The sequence below is a fragment of the Coloeus monedula genome, assembly GCF_965178545.1.
Source record: "Coloeus monedula genome assembly, chromosome: 1".
NCBI lineage: Eukaryota > Metazoa > Chordata > Aves > Passeriformes > Corvidae > Coloeus > Coloeus monedula.
The window spans coordinates 20,177,271-20,196,440 of record NC_138781.1 but is presented as its reverse complement, the minus strand read 5'-3'; the positions used below and the strand labels follow the sequence as shown (position 1 = coordinate 20,196,440).

Here is a 19,170-nt window from a genome sequence, read left to right as displayed (position 1 = left end):
CATTAATTGATTGGAACAAATATTGGATATAAGCATACTGTAACCCTCTACTATAAGTGATACTCTTAGGCTTGTTGTCTTTCATTTCTATCTTTCACTGTAACGCAACTGCATAAGAAAACTAAACCCTCCAAATATTACTCAACAGTAGTAAGCTTCACAGGATTAAAACAATCAGCTGTGTGAGACCAAATATTTATCTTCACTATAGCTGTGCAATTCTGTGAGCAACTGTGGAAGAACTCCACATAACATCTAGAAAAACTTGTGTGAATTTCATCAAATAAAGAAAGAATATAGGAATAAATTGATATAAAGAAAGATATAAATAAAGAAATATAATAGAAACCCTTAGGATGCATCATGAGACTGGACTCAAACCAAATTTTTTGTCTAATAGTTGACTAGTAAGAATAAGGAAATTATTTCCTGGTATCTGCATCTCATTTTGAATTGTTGTGGAACCTTCTTTTTTTGTTTCAAATGTATTGACGGACATGTAATAACAAGGACAAAGCAGATAAACACTATTTCCCTCTGATTATCATGACTTTTTGTAATGTTATATGCAAAGTCACGAAAAACCCCAAATCATTTGTAATATAACAAAAGTGGCAATATCTGTTTGGGTTAAAACTGGGCTTTTTATCTGTTTGTTTGTTTTCCGAGGTAAAAAAATCAGCTTGTTAGCAATAATGGTTCTGGTGGGTGACAGTCTTCACAATTTTGCTGATGGCTTGGTAATAGGAGCAGCATTCTCATCCTCAACAGAAACAGGTGTGACAACGACTGTTGCTATTTTATGCCATGAAATTCCTCATGAAATGGGTAAGAAATACATGTGTGTGTTTTTCCTGATTGGCTTTGCATTTCTAGGTTTTCCAAAAAGTTCTTTCCTGTATGACATTTGTGGGAATTCTTGTTTATAGCACCATGAATTATAACATTACTATGTCAGGCTGATACTTTCTTTGCCCTTCACAAAAACCGGAGGAGGCTTCTGCACTCATTACTGGATGGCTTCCCATCTCGCCTTCTCCAAATGCAAATGACATCAGGTCAGGAGTGACCTGTTATTCTTATGTGTACAGACACAAAAAATAATAAACTGTAAGCAAGACCCATGTGTGCATAATGGCCATGCCTGACACAATGGCCTATCCAAGAGTTTCAATATGCAGCAGAGCTATTTAAGCGAGTATTCCTCTTGCTACCCTCATTCCTGCTGCTAATCAAGAACAATAAGATAATAAAAGGTGTATGACCTATTCTACTAGTGGAGGGGATGGGAAGATTGTTCTGTTGAATATTGCCCTTGATTGACCTTCTGTGGTAAAACTTCCAGCATGGCTGAAGCTGCTCCTGGCATTGTGTTGACAGATGTTTATCAACTGGGAAGTTTGAGATGAGAACTGCAGGTTCTCATTTCCGTCATTAAGTGACTGAAGATTTCATGTGCTATGTAGAAAATTCCTCCAAACAAAAAGGTGGGATGGAGGACTGCTGTTAAACTGGTAACTCTTGTTTGCATAGCAAAGAAAATTTAGATACCTGACAGTTACCTCCAAAGACACCTTCTTAATTCCGGGGCAGTAGTGCCTCAGTGTCAAAGTGGCCTTTTTACACTCATGAAACAAAGTTTTTCGAATCTTCTACTGTGGGCCTGTTATGAAATCTTTTATTTTAGAAGAAAAATCTGCAATGGGATTCTGATGTACAACTTGCTCCAGTTGATGAGGACTGAAATCAGTGGAATTAAACTGGGATCAGACCAGCATAGATTACTCTGACTTGCAGCACCTGTAAAACACTCAAAGACCGTGCTGCAAATATACCCACATGATTTGAACTGGCAAGTCCCCAGTGGAGAAAGATTTAGAAACTCTGGGAAGCCACGTGACTTCACTTTTGCATGTATCCAAGTTGGAAATGTCACAGAACATAGAGAACTAACAGAAAGCCCTCCTCAATACTGTATGCTATCTTTAGGAACAGCTAAACAAGTACAAGTCAATATGACTTTTTTTTTGTTTTGAGATTTTTCTTTCACACTGGACAAGTTTATAACTAACTCTACAGAATTCTAAAGGCAGCCCTCCGTCATTCACTATCTTTGTGCATATCCTAATTATTTTCCTTCATATTTTATTACCAAGAGTCTTAAAAATACATTTATCAGCTAAATAATAAATGTTCTCTTTTTCTCTATGCAGGAGATTTTGCTGTGCTGCTAAGTACAGGGCTCCCCACGAAGATTGCAATTTTGATGAATTTTATAAGTGCACTAACAGCATTCTTAGGACTTTATATTGGCCTATCTCTATCGACTGACCCATCCATTCAAAACTGGATCTTTACTATTACAGCTGGAATGTTCTTGTATTTATCTTTAGCAGAAATGGTGAGAACTTCAGTCTATTTTTATATTTTCCTTATAGCATAGCCATATCATAGATGAGTGTCAGACAAATGCAGGGGGATGAATGTGGAGAGAAAAAGAGTTCATAGGCTGCTTGTTGGGAAGAGCATGTTGTCTGTCCTGTGTGTGCAGAGTGCTTAAAACAGTAATCTGGTTTTGTTTTGTGTCACTCTCATGCTAGGTGTCATTATAATGAAAAGGGGAAATAAAGGCCATTAAGGGACTAAGATAAGAGAAAGGCATAATGGACTTTCAGAGTCTTTTTAAAAAAATACTTTGAAGACTTTTAAACAATGTATTTTTAGTTAATTAGTGAAAATTATATATTTGAACCTTCAGGGGTTTTTAAGATCTTGAAAAAATTGGTTACTTTTTTTTTTTTCTGCCCTTTTTCTTTATATATTTTTCACCTGTTGTTTCAATGCAAATTTGCTGTTTCAGAACTAAAATGTAAGATACTTGTCCTAAACATTTCGTTTCTGTCCTAGGGACGTTTCAATGAGCTCTTAAGCAATTAAAAAGCCTTCAGATAACCTCAAATTTTTTATATTTGTGCAGTATTTTTCATACTCCCAGTTCAATAGCAATGATCTCTCTATAGAAAAATAGGGTGTGAAGATAAGAGGTAGGAGGAAGGTCTAAGGACTGAGCAAAATGTGGAGGAATCATAGCTCATGCAGATTCCTCAGGCCACATAATTCATTGAAGAGATGGGTAAGTGTTACACTTGTAGGAATGTAGAACATAAATGCCTGCCCAGCTTTGTCACAGGGCTCTTTACACATCATGTGTTGATGTAAAGTTTCTTGCAAGCTCCTCCACAAAGATGGAATGTTTTGAATGAGTAGATCAAGAGGGAGGGAAAAAAAAGTCTCTTCATAAATTATTACTTTGTTTTTTCCCAAGGCTGTCTGTCTCTCTCTTGTGTTCATTACCACCCCTTGTCTTCATTACCACTTCGTGCCTGAGATGCTCTATACCAGGTTCAGGCATCATACTTTAAACCTGATATGCCATTCCAGTATTGTAACCTATTTAAAATTCAACTTAATTCTACTCTGCAGTAACTGATCTTAGACTTTGGTAGTATTTTTGTCTATTTTTGCTATTTTAAGTAAAGTAAAATGAACATAAAGTGCACCTAAGAGCTTAATAGGGAACTGCTGAAGGATTGTGGATGTGTCAACAGTCCTGACTGAGGTGGTAAATAACAGACAAAGAACACTGTGTACCAAGTTGCAGCTTGTTCTGACAGAGACATTTGGAAGTGAGGCTGCCTACCAGCTGTGTAGGCATGGTTTTACTAATGGGTCTAGGAACGATGTACACATATTTTTCCTTCAGTGAAAGGAAATCCATCAGGGATCCACAAGCTCTTACAAAAATACCATGTTTTACCCTGAGTCTTCAAAGCAATGTGCCAGCTGTAACTCCCAAGAGAAAATACAGTTCCAGGCAGAGACAGGGACGTATTTTCCCTTGTTCTCAGTTTGTCATCATAATCTTCCTCTTGATGTGAAGGGGAGAAAGAAGGGAGAGAGAGGGGAGGAATTTATTTCTCTCAATCCCTTTTATTAATAGGACTCTCATCAGCCTTTCTCTGCATTTTGTCAAAAGAGCTGCCATCAGGAAGCTCACCTGTTTGTCAGTGTCAAATATCACAAGGATTATTTTATTTTAAAAATTATTTATGTAGCACTGAAGGCACCTATAGATCTGAAAATTTTTGCATGTTAGTATAGTACATCTCAAGAGAAAATGAGCCATTCTTTATGTATTTTTCAACTTTCTGCACAGAAATAGGTTCTATTCTCTGCTGCACTCTCATCTACAAACAGCAATCATCAGTTCTCCTGCCAGTGGTGTACAAACACTTAATAGTACACAAAGCTTGACTATAATTTTCAGTACTTGTTTTATGGGATTTCACATATTCATGTGCTTGTGAGAGCAGCAGTTTAATAAAACTGAACAGCATCACTGGTTTCTGCATTGAGGAACATTGAGGGGTGTGAGTGGAGGTTTGTTGACAGAACAACACAGTGAGACTGCAACCAAAGACAAAGTACCACAAAACTACTTCTGTGGGTAACTAAAGGTTTTTTGTTTCTACAAATGGCATCATAACTCCATTAGCAAGCTGTATAGACTAACAATTTCAGAAACTGAATAAGGGACAAAAGATAAAATCACTTACATTCATCATTTTTCACCAAGAAATTGTGCAAAAATGAAGTTTACTCTTTGAAAATGTTTTTTGAAAATGTTTTCAAATGTAATTTTGAAATTTTTTCCCATTTTGAAGATAAGGGAGTAGTTTTTAAACTGATTTACTGGACTGTTGCAGTGTAGCAGCCATGCCACCTGTGCCCAGCTTGGTAGAACTCTTTTTTAGCCACTACAAGCCTGAGAGCCTCTCATGCCTTCTTTCAGCATGCTGCTTCCTGTTTCTTCTTATCTTTTGTGTGCTCATGATAACATGACCTGGAGTGGAAAAAAGCAGTACCTCTTTTGCCTCTGACAGACTTGAAGCATTAGCAAGTGTGATAGCTTCCGACAGCTTGGATGTGGTGCTGTGTTCCCTTAACTTGTGAAGTGGTTTGCATCTGCCAGTTGAATAGGCAGGCCTATGCTTCTTAAACAAGATTCTCTCTGCTGTACCACACACTTTGTTGTTCAGAGAGAGTTGGGTAACCACAGCTGATATTGTGACAGCAACCATTTTATTTTAGCAGATAAGCAGGGATGTCACACTAGGTATGGCTATAGAAATGGTTTGTATTGATAACATGCACATAGGTTAGGTAGAGGGAGCAGACATCAGCACTGGACATGGAACAGGTACTACTTGCTAAGAATTCCTTTTGAAAATTTTCTTAGGAACCTGCTGTGCATCTGCATAGCTCCTAAATTGTCACTGATAGCAATAAATAAATTCTCACTGACAGCAATGAAAATACTGGATTTTGCAGTGAGAGGAGAAAATTTTCCCATTTGGAGAACTTGTTCACTCAGGCACTGGAGAAGAGGACAAAATAGACTGATTATAAGGATAAATAAGAAAGACTAAACATCTGGACTGGAACCCTGGATTCAGGGTAGCTCTAAATTAATAGTTTTTACCTATATATACAAAAACCCCTGTGGGCTCTGAGCACTTAAAATTGTCAGTTCAGATTTTGATTTACATCAGGACTTTGAGGTGTTTACACTTGCTTTAGATGAAAAGTTTCTGATTATCTTTAAACACTGATCAAGTATAACTACATAAGTTTCTGCACCGTAATTTAAACCACTGCCTGGTTGTAATGAAGATCCAGGGCATTTGGGTTTCCCTGTTATTTTCAGGCAAAACTTTACAGCGGAGGCAGATTTTTCAGTACAGTTTTGTTTTGGGCCTATGCCAACTTCCAAAGGAAGAAGAATGCAGGAGAAGCAGCCCCAGAGACCCCTGTCTGACAGAGGGAAGGACAAGCATAGCAAACACTCCCGTTAACCTCCTTGGTCAGCACCACTCCACTGTCTCCCAGTGGCTGCTGCTGTTACAGCTACTGCAAAGAGGCTCCAAAGTGCAGAGGAACTCAGTAGTTTTATTCAAGCACAGAAAAAACACACCAAAACCAGAGGTCAGCACTAGATTATTGCTCTGTACTTATTTCCAGAGTTGATGTGACAGTATTAGCAGTCATCAGTGTTTCCCCTGCATAAAGCAAAAATATTAAGAGAATTTGAGCCTGAGGCATCATTTTTGCAAGCTCTGTTTAGACACATATTTAGTTTAAACCTTTGATAAAATACACTGTGTAGAGTGAAAGGTCAGTGCAAGTAGTTTTTATTACGATTATAAACTAGTGTTGCTCCATTACTTGATGTAAAACTGGCAGAGAAAAATACTAAACATGATTTTTTTCAAGCATTTTTAAAAGTCCTGTTTTCAACTTGTACATTTACTAAAGCCCAAGTAAATAGGAGTGTTGCCAGTTATTTCAGAAAAAGCATGATTGACACTATATATAGTACTGAAGCAAAAATACTCCAACTAGTTTATTCCCACAAAAGGAAATCACTAATTTTACTAAATAAGTATTTCCTTGCAGACATCTGTATAAAATTACTACAAACTACTGAGAAGTTAAAAAATTTCAGAATCTTGTTTATAATTCTTGTCAGTGCTAGTAAAAGAACCAAAGTGGGTCGAATTTGATTAATTGAAATATTTCACTGTCAAGATCACTTTTTGTCAAAATGTACAGAAAATGCTACACATTAATAACCATAGTCAGAAGCTCAGCGTTTTAAAAGTTGTTTGTTTTTTTTTTTAATGAAGTTTGCCTTGTTTTCCCATAACTTTTATTTCCCACAGATGAATGTATCTGGCTCTCATTCTGTGTCTTATTCTTTTTTTAGCTTCCTGAAATGACTCATATTCAGACACGGCGACCCTGGTTGATGTTTCTCCTACAGAACCTTGGATTACTATTAGGCTGGCTTTGCCTCTTACTTTTGGCTGTATTTGAACAGAAAATTAAAATATAAGTTTTCTGTTGGAAATCTTGAAGTACCACTTATGACAGTGGATAGCATTATTCACAATTTTGTCATGTCTGCTATAGTGATATGTAAATTAAGTTGCTGGGATTTTATATCTGAATAGTAGATAACTATTTTACTTTATTAACTTATTGTTCAGATTTTGTAATTATTTTTTTGTAAACATGAATGTTTAGAATTATGTTTTATTTGTTACTGAGTTTACCAGATCCCATGCTCAAACTCACAGGAGCTTTTAATTAGTTTTTATTGAGACTGTTTTAGTTGAATGCTCTAAGTGATCTCTGCCAGTCTGATTGAAGAAAAGAATAAAACAATTTTATATGCAATAATTAAAGTGGACTAACCATAGTTGAATAATTTGAATAAGGAATGGTTTTTTTGCCTTTTAGTACAAAGAATCAGTGTATTTCTTTAAATCTAAAAAGCATAGCAAAGCTAAACTGCTAAATGGCATAAAGCAATCTCATAAAGTCTGCACTATCTATGTTGACAACATAAAGATTCTCATCAGTTGCATCTTGCTGGTCCACTGTGGCAGGAAAAAAATGGTAAGTGTAAACGTTGAAGTTTATGATATAGAAATTTGAGAATACTCTTTCCTGACTATAATGCAGTTTCTCATATGTGTGATGGAATCTGTGACAGTCAGGCACTGGACTAACCACTTTGGCATTATCTCACCTCTGGTGGTTGCTTATAGAAACTGCTTATGAACTGTTTTTCCCTGATATCCCTTCCAGGCTCCACAAATGAAGGGATTTCTTGAGCCAAATCTTGCTTCTGAGACATCACATTCAATAAACACTTGCCTTCCTGTCAGCAATTAGCTTAATCATAGATACGGGATGTGCATTGTGGAAAGCTTTTTCAATTGTCTAGAGCGAATGTGGCCTCACTGCAGCTCCTCCCATCCTGAGTGATTTTTGTGTAATTAGTCCTCTTGATTTCAAGGTAATTCTGCATAAGTTGAGATGATTCATTTAATTTAGTATTGCAGAACCCGGTCTGAAACAAATATACAAATTCTGCCCTGATTCTCATGTGCTGAGCAGCTTCCAGGAGGTATTGAGCAACACTCAGCTGAGTGATTTCAGCTATTTGCATGCTCTCAATTTCTGGTGCAAGGACTTCACCACCACCTTATTTATACTTTTGTATGAGAACTGAATTATGTTCTTTATTTCTCCTCTGATGAGATGTGGAAATAGAGAGAGTAAGTTACAGAACAGACATATATTCTTTATGCAGCAACTGAAAATTTTCTTTTATTTGTCTTAACTCAGTCTTGAAATATCTCTACATTATGACACAACATGACTGTCTCACAATGTGTCCTGTGTTTTTTTGATAGCTCCTAGTGAAGGTACAATTATTCTCATATTACAGAGGGGAACAGAGTCTACTCTCCTGGAGCAGACTGTCAGACCTGTTAGTTCTCGAAAGCTTCATGGGCACCATACTAACTTATCAAAATACAAAGTGAAAAAACCCCCGAATTTCACTGTTTATGATAGCCCAGGAACATGGGCTTGTGAACCCTTAGTCAATCACAGACTAACTCGCAGGAAAAAAACAAAATATTCAGAGATAATTTTTAAAGTAGATATGTATTCATTTTCAGTCCCTGTTAGTTATGGGAATCTGTAGCAAATACTCCAATGCAAATCTAGACAAACCTAGACATTTACATACCTTGAGAAACCTTGTGCCAAACAATTTATCCAAGGTAACAAGGGAAGTCTCCATCTGACAGGGGAGTGAACTGAGCTCTTTTTAAGGCTCAAAGTAAAATCTTAGCTTCTTTTATTCAGGTGTGCAAATATTACGATTGCTTTCTCTGTTGATGTAACTTTGAAAGGTGAATTGAGAAGCTATGTCTAATGCTTCTGTTTCAAAGTTCACATTTTTTTCAGGAGCTTGTGCTTGATTTTATTAAGGTAATATTTTTAAAAAGTGGTTTCCTTGATATTTCATCTCTTTGTTTTGGCACTGAGTCACTTCATGATCTTCAGCTGTGGCAGTCAATTCAAGCAATAGCAGGGCATCACTGGATGTAAACAAAATCCATTCTTGGAGCAGATGGTGCAAATGAATATTGGAAACGTTCATTATTTCAAAGAGAAGAGCTACCATAGTTTGAATGCTTATGTATGCCTGATGTTTGCTACCATGGAAAACAAGGTTACCAATATGATCATGTTTTGGTAATGTTATTGTATTCTGAAATATTTGTCTACTATTTATTAATGTGTCTGAAAGAGGGCAAGTAATTTCTGGCAGTGTGTACTTTAAAGTGGCATATGAGCATAGGTTCCCATCCTGACATGATCTGTGAACATATTGTATCCACATCTGTTAAGAAAATGCCATCTTTTGGCTATATATGTTTATCAGGCACCTTGATCACATTTTACAACCAAGTGTATTTATACAGCTTCCACCACAGGCACAGATATGTTGATCAGAATGCCAGTTAACCTTTATTTCTGCCACAGAGCTCTTAGGCTTTTGTGGTGTTTGTCAGTAAGTGAGTAGTTCTATGATCATTTTGCCCTGGTGTCAAATCTGAACACCTGAAATCTCATCAGCTAATGAAAGTTTGAATTCCTGTGGCACTTATGAGAGAACTTATCTCATTACTTAAGACTAGTGCCTCTGCTGTAAATCTCTTAACATTAGTATCTTTAAAAAGAAGGTGGAGTATTACCACACGTAAATCAAGACTTCTAGCCTTACAGAGGGCTGGAAACTGTTCCTGTAGATCACTGAAACAAAAAAGTAAATGAGTTTTACACCAAAGATATTCACCTGTGGAATTCCTCATTTTAGTCAATGTTCTCTAAAAATTCCAAAAAAAAATAACAGAGTATGTTTTTGTGTCCCTACAAAAGAGAAGACTCTGCACAAGTATTCTTATGATGCGTTCTCTTTTAGTTTGCTTTAAATTCTGTAGAGTTTGATCACAGAGATTTGAAACAGACCTGTTTTTAAAGCCAGGTACATCTTTCTGTTGCTCCAAACCTAACAGACAGAGAGTATAATATGCCAATTGAATAATTTTCATTGAATCAAATCCTGTGTAAGGACTGCCAAACTTTATCACTTGCAGCCTTTAAATCAGGACTAGGTTTCTCTGTAAGCAGTATGCAATTACTCAAACAGATGTTATGTGCTTGATGGAGAGATTATTTGGTGAGGTTTTACAGCCAGTCAGGCAGCTCTAACTGGATAATCATAATGTTCCTTTGAAACTTTAAATACATGAATCTATAGATAAAGGAATTTTTCTGGAAGAAGCTGCTTAGCTTTCTCCCTTTCATCTATTCTTAGTTTTCAGGCACTCTTAAGATGAAAAGGTCTTGCTTTCCTACACAGAAAATTAGAGAGAAAACGAAAGGTTGAAAGAATTTGTTTGCTACAGTATTTTTTTCTTGGAAGTCAGATGGCAGAGTGCCTCACGAAGAATACTTCCAATTCCAAACTACCAGCGCTCCTAAGCATGAGAGCTGACCTTGTACCTCACTTTTCTGTATATGTTACACATTATCCAGTGACTCCTAAGATAAATAGTACCTTCTTTGCAGTTATAGTAATGCCCTCAGAAGTTTCTGGAGCTCATCTGCATGTTTTAAATACTGCCATCTATTCCTTTATTTTATGCTTTAAACATGAATGTGGCATTTCTCCAGAGACAGGAAAATACATAAACATAGACATATAAACATAGAAAAACACAGAAAACATAGTTTTTGGTATTTACCCTTGGATTGTTTTTCTATCACCCTGCCATTGCACTTGGGAAAGCAAATTATCATTGTAACAGTTTTAAGCAGGTTTATATCTGTCTGATGTATGGATTAGGGCTGATACCTTATCAATGTCCTTAGCTTTTTCTTTCTTTACTGTAACCTTTTGTCAAGCCTTCCTCTCATTTTAAAAATAAGCTGCCTTCTATTGTGACTGTAGCTGTAGGAATGTGACTACAGAAAATACAAGCAGTAGTTACACAATGGCTTTAATCAAAACAAAAAGTCCTGCAATTTATTTTACTAGACCCACCTACATTCCCTTCTCCCCAAAAGAACAAAAAATCCACACATGGAGCTGTTGCTCTGGGTCACGTAGAGAAATGTAAGAGGTGCCTCTTTCCTTTTATGTCCCTGATAACAGGACCAAGCACAACGGGAGACCCTGCACAGACGCCTGGAAGCACTGAAGTCTCTGCCAAGCTCCCGTCGGCGGCGGCGCAGAGCAGCATCCCGGGGCAGGGCTGGTGCTGGACCGTGCCGGGCTGGTGCCGCTCCCCTGCAAGGGACAGCGCCCAGAGCAGGCGGGGGACTCCCGAGGGGCACCGCAGGGTGGCACTTCAGCGCCTGCAGCGGGAGCATCCAAGGGTTTACAGCTGTCTCTGTTTCACCCTGCTCACTGCAGGGCACGTTCTCAGATGGTTCATGTTGCCTTGGCTTAGCCAGTGAAAGCTGTCGTGAAAGCGGTCTGGCCGATACCCCCGTGACTGCGGGCTCCCGCAGGGCAAAAATCCGCAGGAGCCCAGCAGTCAGGGTGATCCCAGGGATACCCAGGGAGGTCCATCTCCACTTTACAGCTGCAGGGCGCCCAAACGGAGCGCGACGAGGTGGTCTCTCCTCGCCAGGGTCTGCTCTGACATTGCCAGAAATCATTAAGCGCAGGATTACCTGGCAACCTAAATCTGCCCAGCAACCATTTGCATATCGGCCAGGATAATGCCGAACAACTCAAACGCAGTGCTGTAATGTGTCTATATGTGACATCGTTTCATTCCACTGCAGCTGGCTGGGGAACCCTCCCTCCTCCTTTTCCCAAGGGCCAGAAGCACCTAATTTGACTCATCCAAGAGAGGTGATAAGAGATAAGCATAGGGAAATAGATTAGTCAATTATTATGACATAGTCCAGTCTTAAATTAAGATCCCACCAAGTTGTTCTCCATGGACTCTCATGCTGCAGGAAGGGCAGCAGGACAACGTCTGCACTGCTCTGTTGGGTAGCTACCCAGCCTATCCTTGTCAGGGTACGTGGTAGGTGAGTAGCAGCCATAGCTGAGGCCTGGCAAGTGTTTCAGAGTATCCCAGGTGTCCCTGTATTGCTGGTGTATATCCACCATCATACTACCTCAGAAAAACTCTTTTTTAGCTTTTCTGGGAAGGACTTTCTAGTATTTGTCCTTCCCCCTGCTATGTAAATACCATAATCCATATGATACGGGCTGTTACCTGGTATTTTCCACCACCCATAATGATGGTTTTGGACGGGTTTTTTGTGTTGCAACTATTTATCTCTTCTGATGATAAGGAGAGGTTTCTATGTTGCAACAGTTTATTTCCTCAGAAAGGGAAACAGAATGTTGGAGATTTCACTGAGAATCACACAGAAGGAGATACTATTATATACACAGCAGTACCAGTAATACAACTCATTTTTGGAGAGGTGCTGCTGTGAGTACTGAGCACAAGCACAAGTAATTTATCTTTTGATTCCACACTGAAATGCGCTGGTGTTGTCTTGGTGGCCTTGGGTGGTTTTATCACAAAAAACTGGTAGTGTATCCTAGTTTCAGGACTTCAAAGGCCATCTACGTATTCCTGTGCAAAGGCATAGTATGAGCTCTGGAGCAAGAGTACACCTACTTTTTGACTGTCATCCCAATCCAGAAGGGGGTGGGTATTGAATTTAAGTATACAACCTAATGTCAGCTGTATGCATGGTACAGTGACTCAGGAGCAGGTAGCTACAATTATCAGCAAGTTTAGAAAGTTGCACATGGGCAATATACATCTGATGGTTTAGGATGCCCAGGACAGCACAGCAGCATTCAGAAAACATCCACACTGAGCTGTAGCCATGAACGCAGTTCTTTTCCCAGGTTCTATCCACATGAGATGTCCCACGAATGTTAGAATCATTCTGTTACACTCCAGAACTTCACTGATGATAACTTTTTGTGCACTTTGCACAAGGTTTCAGGGAAAAAGATGCAATGGACAATAAGGCCTTTCCTGTAATATAGTAAAAAACTGAGCACAAGGGGCAGGGCACTCTAAATTGTACAGTGATTCCTCATCCTGCACAAATGCAAAGCATCTCCCTTTTCACTTTGAGACAAACAGGGCAAAACTTATACATAACAGGAAAACCAGAACAAGGAAGTGTCCAGGAGAAAGTTTTTGTAGATGACTGTGTAAATGGGAAAACAAACAAGAAATACATAAAGAATATTACTCCCTCCTCATTTCAGTACCTCCTCATTGGCAAACACAAACCCCACAGAATTCTCTCAAATGTTGCTGGAAAATATTGTGGCTAAGAAGTCAAGTTTTAACATTGGAAATAGTTCACATATTACAAAATAGATGACTTTTAATAACCCTTAAATTTGAGACAGGCATTGTAAATACGATCTGTATGTTCATAGCCATGTAGTTTGGAAAATACATATTCATAGTTGATTAAATCAGTATAATTTTGTGCACAGGATTTCAATTCCATCTCAAGTAATGAGAGGGAAAAAAGCTTATGAGAGCATAGTCCATTTTCTATCATTTCCTACTACCATAAAACCGAGTTTTCAAATTGGCATTTTGTACTTGCAATTAGCAAGAATATGCCATTTGTCTAGACAACAGAGTAGCTGAATATCTGATGTTTCTGGCATTATTACGGTAGATTAAGAAAGCACATGACTATTTGTAAATTCCTTTCTAACATTTTTTCTTTCCTTCCCTTTCTCTCACTTAATTTCTCCCACCCATATAATTCCTGCTGTGTGTTAAGTTTCAGTTTTGGTAGAAAAAACCTGATTTTTTAGAGATATTTCATTATTATAGTGTGTGTTGGATCATGGGCAAGAGAGACTTCAGAAAGGATTATCTGAATTCTAAGGAAGCATAAATAGAGCAAGAGGTTCCTACCTTTTTTTTTTTTTGGTTGATTTGTTGCTTGGGATTTTTTTTTTAATTGTTTATTTTATATTTTTTATTAGAAAGCTTTAAAAGGAAAAAAAGGAACAATTAGAACCCCAACAAAGTATTTAAAAGTCAAGGTGCAAATACTGACACTGTACTCACCAGTTTACATTAGACTGCAAGTGATCAGGTCTTCTGCACATCTCCAATCACTTTTATTTAAAGCTATTGCTTCCCAGCTGAGACATGGTAACTGACCCTGGGCACATGCCTAATCTTTTGCAAATTCTCAGTAAAACAATTGCTAACCACTTCCATTTCTACAGCCTACTGGTATTACGGATGAAGACAGAAAAACAGTTTCTAATAAAGGATAAATATATGATTTAGGCAATATAAACTGAAAATTGCTGAAGACTAGAAGTAGATATGTACTTGCAATACACTCTTGTGGTTTATAGTTCTGGTATGAATGTAAACTGTAGCAATAACAAGAGTTGCTTTTGAGTATCTCATATTGATTTCAAGTAAGAAATATTCCATACTTTTCCCTTCAGAATTCACAACACAAAGGGTAGCTCAGACAGTAAGAACAAAGCTTCAGGTCCCTGGCTTCCTCAAAAATTACATTTTTGTATATTCAAAATGGCTATTTGAATAGTAAAAAGGCCCTTTCCCACTTTCTGCATTTTTGTCCTACTTATTTCAGAAATAGCCACCTTTTACAAAGAATTGCCAAGCTTGTTCCCCAGGGAAGTTGGTGGTTCACATGGTAAGACACACAGAGTTTTGGCAGAAGAGACATTTACATTCACTATATTCATGGTTACGAAATAGCATCAGATATCAGCCTCAAGATTTTGCTCTCTAATGCTCTTAAAATCAATGAGACTTTGCAGCGTGTAAAGAATAAACCACTTCTGAATTCTCATGTTCGTTTTATACTGGCAAAATTTTAGTAGAAGCAGTAACTTCTGCTTCATTCTATTTTAAACAAAAGACAACATGGGCTTTTGGATTCTTTATAACAAAACTCCCAAGTCTGCACAGTGCCTCTGTTACTGAGATCTACATGATAAGGAGATCATCTGAAATACAGCTGGCAACCAGCACTGTTTCTCAAGTACTCAAAGTTCCTAGGCAGTATGTTTGATGAAAAACACATTGCATGTTCATTTATCCCCTATGTCTATTTAAAATGTGAGATATAAACATCTCTACTAGAGAACAACTCAAAAACCCTATATCTGGTTTACATTTTTTCATCACCACAAGGACACTTCATTAGCTAATCCATTGTGGAACTGATTTTTAACAAAATAAGAGTAAATTCAATTTGTTAAGTTTAGTCAGATCATGTTATACCCTTCCAGTAAGTCTACCCCTACAGTTCTAGCTGCCTTGTATTATTATTTTCTGGTGACAGATAGGCTGCTGCAAATACTTCTATCATAATTAATCTGCTCCAAGGGAAAAAAAAAGAAAAAAGAGTTGAAAGTAAACTTCTAAATTGCTTGGTCCTGCACCTTACAGTGTGAATGGGTCCTTGCAGTTTTTAGGTCTATGAAGGTAAGACAAATAAGACAAAACAATTTCCCATGCAGTGACAGGGAAGAAGCAGTGTTTGATATGTCTGTGATGCCAGATAATAGTCATCAATACTAATGTAACAGTTTTGGCACTAGTTTGCTTGTCTTTAACTCTGCCTGTTGGCTACATCTATTATTTTCACTCTAATTATGCAGTATTCCCTATTACGTACTTAAATGAGAAAATAACCAGTCAAGCTCTCTCAGGGAAAATCTAATGAAGAAGAGAGTTCCTTCACAAATGAGACTTTTCCATGTCTTGTCTCTCACGTTATCTCATCAGCTGAGTCCTGCAGAATGGTAAGAATATTGAAAGACTTCTACTAGAGTTCAACAGAAATCTCAAAACATGAGGATTTCCAACCAGTTTTAAGCAGCATCCTTGGATGCTTCAAGTAATACCTAAGACTTGGTAAGTTTGTCAATTTGTCTATCAGTAGTTAGATACAGCAAAAGAAACTTAGCTCTGTGATCTTATTTTTGCACAAGACTTCATAAGGGACCACAAGGGCAGTAGGACAGAAAAGAATTGCCAGTGAAAAACCCCAAATATCTGCACAGAAATCATCTGTTTCTGGGTATGGCTAATGCAAAAGGTAGTAAAATATATTAATCCCGCCTTTTTCTCTACAGTTTAGAGGCCTTTGAGATGGCAGGGATAATCCTTTAATCAGTGTGGATACAGAGAATGGGATGTAATCCTCTCCTGAGAGTGCATACTTTTTCTATCAAAGATCTGAATCTGATCACTCCTCTCTTTTAGAGAGTGGCTGAAGGAGGCTGTTCTGCCAAATGGTATGAAACAAAATTGCAGATCAGAATACTCAAAAACTAATCCAAAACAAGTTAATCCCATTTTCAGAGACTGCTTGTGCATTGTCTCCAAGGCCTACTCTTCCTTGGAGCAAAGACTAGAATCCCCAAGTGATAAACTTGGTTACCAGGCTGAAGAGTAAGTCAAAGAAGACCTGAGGTGGGCAGAGATTCTGTAGTCCAACCATACTAGCTCAGAGCAGGCTCAGCTAGAGAAGGTTTCCCACGGTCCTGTCCAGCTAAGTGTTGAGAATCTCCAAGGATGGAGATTGCACAACCTCTCTGGGCAACCTGTGCCAGGGCTCAGGCACTCTGTTTCAATTTGTGCACATCACCTCCTGTCCTATCACTAAATACCACTGAGAAGAGTCTGGCTCCATCTTCTGCACAACAACAGTTTGACTTCAAGTATCCATACTCATGGCTATGATGCCTGCAAGCCTTCTCTTCCCGAGGCTGAACAGTCCCAGCCCTCTCAGCTTCTCCTCATTCAGCAAATGCTACAAGCCCTTAAGCATTTGTAGAACTTTGCTGGCCTTGTATTTCCATGTGTTTCTTGTCCTGGGAAGTTCAGCACTGGGCCCAGCACTCCAGATATGTCTCATCAGGGCTGAGTAGAGAGGAAGGTTTACCTCCCTCGGCCTTCTGGCAATGCTGTGGGACAAGCTGGACATGAGCCAGCAACATGTCCTTACAGCACAAAAGGGCAAAAGCATCCTTTGCAAAGCTGATTTCCAGCTTGATCCCAGCCTGTACTGGTGCATGGTGTTATTCCTCCCCAGGGACAGGACTTGGCATTTTGACTTTTTTGAACTTGGTGAGATTCCTGTTTGCCCATTTCTCCAGCCCATCCAGGTCCCTCTCAATGGCAGCACAACCCCCAGTTCTGTACCACCTGCAGGTTACATTCCTTCTTTACTTTTTCTCCAACCTACTACCTTAAATTAATTCCTATGGATTTCTAATGAGAACAGAGGAGTGTCACTCCTCAGAGCTGCCAGTAAGTGTGATGTAAGCATAGTCCTTTGGGGAGTAGCAGACAGGGATTTCAAGCTCCTCCTGATAAAAGCAACAAGGCAATGTCCCCAGCAATGTTCTTCACTTATTAGGTATCTTGCCTAAGAATAGGGATCTGTATTTTTCTCTCAACCATCTCTGGAAAGGCAGTGATCATACTTTTTGTCAGAGGATAGTTCACACATTAGGCAATTTTGAAGCATGTCTTGGCTGGGCCCTAGAAAATTCTTAATTTCTAGGTCCTGAATCCTTGAGAGATACATTCCAAATTGTATTGCTCAGACTGTTACAGCCAAAACTGAATTCAGGGAGCTTACCAATCAAATGGAATTATTTAACAAGCTTATATAACTTTAAAAATTATTCATACATAGCAACTACACCCTGACTTTGTCCTTTCAATCCAGCCTTACAGAGTTCCAAGAGTGTACAATATTCTCTGTCAAACTACTGCTACAAACTCTAGAGATGGGAAGAGAATGAGACAGATATTGCATAGTTATTTTATTTTAACACTCCCAGTCAGTCCATATCCCTGCAAATTAGTACAATTTATGCTGTACAAAAACCACTAGAGCTACAGATTTATATGTTTAAAAGTTTAAACAAGTAAGCATTTTTGAAAAATAAAAATAAAGAGTGCAAATTCTACTTACTACTGTCTTCATTTCTGCCAAAGCTATGTCAATATGTGAAGTACCCAAACATTCTCTCATTAATAAGCTTATTTGAAAATCTGAAATTCAAAGAATTATGTTTTGTTTTCATAAGTTAACAGTTAACGTGCTATCAAAAAACTCCTTCAGCTTCCTGCACTGCACGGATCTGACTGTACTTTCCATGATTTTGTTAATCCCAAAATGTGCCCATCAGATAAAATTTTCTATTTGGACAGCACTTCTTGTCTTTCCAAAGTTGTTCGTGAGTCTGGAACACAAGCTTTAAAATGCCAGGTTTGTAAGATGTCTCTTTATCTGAGTAAATGTGTCCTCAGTTAAAGAAATTGCCCCTTACACTTCAGAGATTACCTTAGGAGAAAACAGGAAGAAATTAAAGGTAAATGTGAGTGAACTACAATAACAAACTGAATATATTTCAAAGGTGATCTCAGTGCATTTAAAAAAATAAAAAATTTATAAATCACAGACCCTTTAATTAGAACAGTTTTCAGAGCCCCTTAAAGAATCACTGTAGGAAGCAGTTCACTCTGACTCTAAATTGCTTATTTCTTGCTGTCAAAAAATTATCAGTATTTATAGTTGCAAATGTAGAAACTTGCGCAATACTTCCTCTGTAGAAAAACACAATTAAATCTTTGGAAGTTCACAAATACACACTTCTGTGCTGTTTCACTTACTTTTTCTACTTTGATCACACTCTTTCTCAAAGGTGTATCAGGCAATTACAACTAGTTGTCATTTCACAAAGGCGCTACAAGATAGAGAGGAGGGTATTCAGTGGGCTTATTGCAGCAATATTTGTTCCTATTGACTTTTTTCCAAAATTTTCAAAATTTGGTTCCTCCAGGGAAAGCTTTTATTTGCCTTAAGACTGACGCTTTACAATGGTACAATGAAAGACCAACTTTTGTGCTGCAAACAGCTATGGAATTGTAAATGACTCCTATTCACCCAAGAAATGTTATGTTTCAATAATATTTAATCCCATGTAAAGGTTTAATGTGAAATCTTTAAAATGCATGTCCTTAAGAAACGTAATTCCTATCCTTCTCATGACACAAATTAGTGGGTTTAGAATAAAATCCATTTTAAGCTCATTAGTTTGCAAACCGTGAAATTTTTAAGATATTGTTTCTTGACATCTTTTAGTTATAAACA

General features: G+C 38.0%; 1 protein-coding gene across 1 annotated transcript in view; it reads left to right on the top strand.

Annotated features, from left to right (window-relative positions):
* The window catches only part of SLC39A12 (solute carrier family 39 member 12), a gene marked incomplete at both ends in the record, with an annotated part of 33,622 nt that extends 26,667 nt beyond the window's left edge, over positions 1–6,955 (top strand). Inside the window, 3 exons of the mRNA XM_082286324.1 lie at positions 670–828; positions 2,214–2,401; positions 6,827–6,955. Coding sequence (XP_082142450.1) covers positions 670–828; positions 2,214–2,401; positions 6,827–6,955 — 476 coding nt within the window. The remainder of the gene's footprint in view (positions 1–669; positions 829–2,213; positions 2,402–6,826) is intronic.
* Positions 6,956–19,170: the final 12,215 nt, after the last annotated feature.